This window comes from Solanum tuberosum, unplaced genomic scaffold, assembly GCF_000226075.1.
Source record: "Solanum tuberosum cultivar DM 1-3 516 R44 unplaced genomic scaffold, SolTub_3.0 scf00164, whole genome shotgun sequence".
In the NCBI taxonomy this organism is placed as follows: domain Eukaryota; kingdom Viridiplantae; phylum Streptophyta; class Magnoliopsida; order Solanales; family Solanaceae; genus Solanum; species Solanum tuberosum.
The window spans coordinates 580,254-582,879 of record NW_006239092.1 but is presented as its reverse complement, the minus strand read 5'-3'; the positions used below and the strand labels follow the sequence as shown (position 1 = coordinate 582,879).

The 2,626-nt window shown below is 29.7% G+C and overlaps 1 protein-coding gene across 1 annotated transcript; it reads left to right on the top strand.

The window, feature by feature from the left end:
• Positions 1-864: 864 nt before the first annotated feature.
• LOC102578669 (uncharacterized) lies at positions 865-1,965 on the top strand. Its single transcript, XM_006353953.2, has 2 exons — positions 865-1,308; positions 1,405-1,965. Exons 1-2 carry the CDS (start codon positions 986-988, stop codon positions 1,577-1,579), a joined length of 498 nt encoding a protein of 165 aa, XP_006354015.1. The 5' UTR covers positions 865-985; the 3' UTR covers positions 1,580-1,965.
• Positions 1,966-2,626: the final 661 nt, after the last annotated feature.

Below are 2,626 nucleotides of genomic sequence, written 5' to 3'. Positions count from 1 at the left end.
AAAGCTAAAATGACATTTATTTTGAAACAAAACAGTATATTAAGATTATATCATTTTTAGAAATTTAAAAATATGTTATTTCTTAGTTTGATAAGATTAAAAAGAAAACACACCGTTAATATTTTTTTCGGTCTAATTTTATGTTATAAATTTTTCTTTTTAATTTGTTTCAAAAAAGAAATATTTTCATATATTTAAAAGTAACATATTTTTTTTTAATCTTATTGAGATAATTATATATAGCTACACAAGTATTTATAATTCTTTGGAACAATATATATAATAAAAAGAATTCTTAAATTTAGTATCTAGTGAAAACTGCACCATATAAATTAGAAGTCTATTTTGGCTATATTTATTTTGAAAAGTATATTATTTCACAAATAAAATAAGCTATTTATATTTGATTAATCAATTGATTTTTTTAAATCAATATCACAATACAAATTTGTGTTTATCCAATATTTGAAAGTAGTCTTTTGAGAAATTTTCTAAAAAATTGCTTTGTCACTTAGAAACACTAATTAGTCCCACATATATACCCTAATTACTTGTCCGCTTTTAAATTTATACACCTATTAAGAAAATAATTAATGATATAGCGAGTTTACCATTTTACTCCTATTAATTATGAAGTGAATGAAAAATTTTACATGTTTTAAAATAATTAGTCATTTAATTGAGGGTATAATAGAAAAAAAAAATTCTTTTTTGATATGTCAAAATGAACAAGTAATAACATAATTAATAATCTTAGCATAATTGGTTTCTAATGAAACAGCCAGAGGTTTTAACGAGATGGAATCTGAGAAAATGATATTTTTATAATATATGTGATGAAATAATACACAATCAAGGGTGGAGATTCTGTCCTTGTGCTTTGGCTCTCTCCTTTATCTTCCCAACACATCTTTCCCACTCTCACTCTTCTTCTTCTTCTTCTTCCTCTCTCTCTCTTTCTCTCTCTAAATCGAAGAAGAAAAAAATGTTGCTGGGGAAGAGGACTCGGCCACCCATGAAGAGAACAAGCAGCATGACAGAATTCACTTTAGATCTCAATCTCAATAATAATCCTGACCCTAATTCTTCTCTTACTAATTACAATAATCCATTCGATCCTCACAATCCTATTTCACCTGCAAATACTCAGCAACAGCTAGATCAACAACGTTTATTGACCGCACCTAAAACCGTTTCCGCCAGAAACCGCCGTAAATCTGCTGATTTTCTAGAAACTTCTAATTTTTTGAAAGCTTGCTTCCTCTGTAAACGCCGCTTAATCCCTGGCCGCGATATCTACATGTACAGGTACTAATTTTAATCTGCTTATAATCCTAGTGTTCGAGTCAATTTACATATATATGCACCGTTTTAATTAATTTGTTTGAATTGTTGAATTTGCAGAGGAGATAGTGCTTTTTGCAGTCTAGAGTGTAGACAGCAGCAAATGAATCTAGATGAGAAGAAGGACAAGTGTTCGTTGGTTGCATCTAGGAAGGACTATATGACGAACTCCGTCGCTGCCGCCGGGAAGGGATCTGATGTCTCCGCCACAAGCGAGACTGTCGCCGCCGTTTAGGTAGTGGAAATTTTTAGTAGGCGCCATGTATGGATCACGAATCAAACGTGATGTGGTTAATTAGTACGTTACCCACACACACAAAAAATGCATATCAAAGCTGCTATATAATATGTATGTATATACATGTTGTTAGAGTAAGATCTGCATGATGTGATGATTATATAAATATATTTCTCTCTCTACAAAAAAAATTCTAGGCTGAGTTTTGCAACGTTTCAGTTCATAATTTGTATGCAGCCATTTTAATTACTACTACTAGTATTATGTATGCAATTGCTTTATTAGTAGAAAATTGCAGGTTTTAGAAGAACCATGATTCTTTTTGAGCTGAGTAACTTTTCTATTGAGTCGAAAATCTATCGAATATAATATATTTTATTTTTTTTTAACTTTATTTATGAAATTACATTGAGTTGTGATGATTTTTCTTTTTGTGGTTTATGTAATTTGGAAAAAAAGGAAATAGTTTTGGTCATGTGTTTTTATTTACTATGAGATTCCCTGGTAAGTGGTGTGACACCTGCTGTCCCTCTGATTGGGGCAGGCCAGCAATGAGAACCCCATCTAAAGTAAAGCCAGTTGGGAATATAAAAATGGTATACCCTTATTATTGTCATTTCTTAGCCTTATTATTATTATTATAATTAAAATGTATTATAAGGTCCTTTTTCTTTTCTTATTTAATTTCTTGTTATTTATATACTTTCTTTCCAAATTTGCTATGGTATGTTTTGTGAGTCATTAGAAATAAACAATTTCTCTATTTTTACAAGGAAGAGATAAAATTTGCTTATATGTAATTAATTGTTGAAATCCAAGAAGAGAGAAATTAGAATCTATCAATAACCGACGGAGCTAGAACATAAACGATACATAAAAGTAGTGTGGTTATCCAAATAACGGAGTTTAATCATCGTAAAAGTAGTGTGGTTGTTTTAAATAAATTCTTCTATTTTTTTTTAAAATTTGGATTTCTTGTATTGTTTTTTAATTTGAATTGTCTAGTACATTGTGGAAGGAAAGAAGAGGATGATAAACGAGTTA

Coding starts and splice junctions, on each gene's coding strand:
- LOC102578669 (XM_006353953.2), top strand. CDS start 986: ATGTTGCTGGGGAAGAGGACTCGGCCACCCATGAAGAGAACAAGCAGC. Junction 1,309..1,404: donor CGCGATATCTACATGTACAG/GTACTAATTTTA, acceptor TTGAATTTGCAG/AGGAGATAGTGCTTTTTGCA.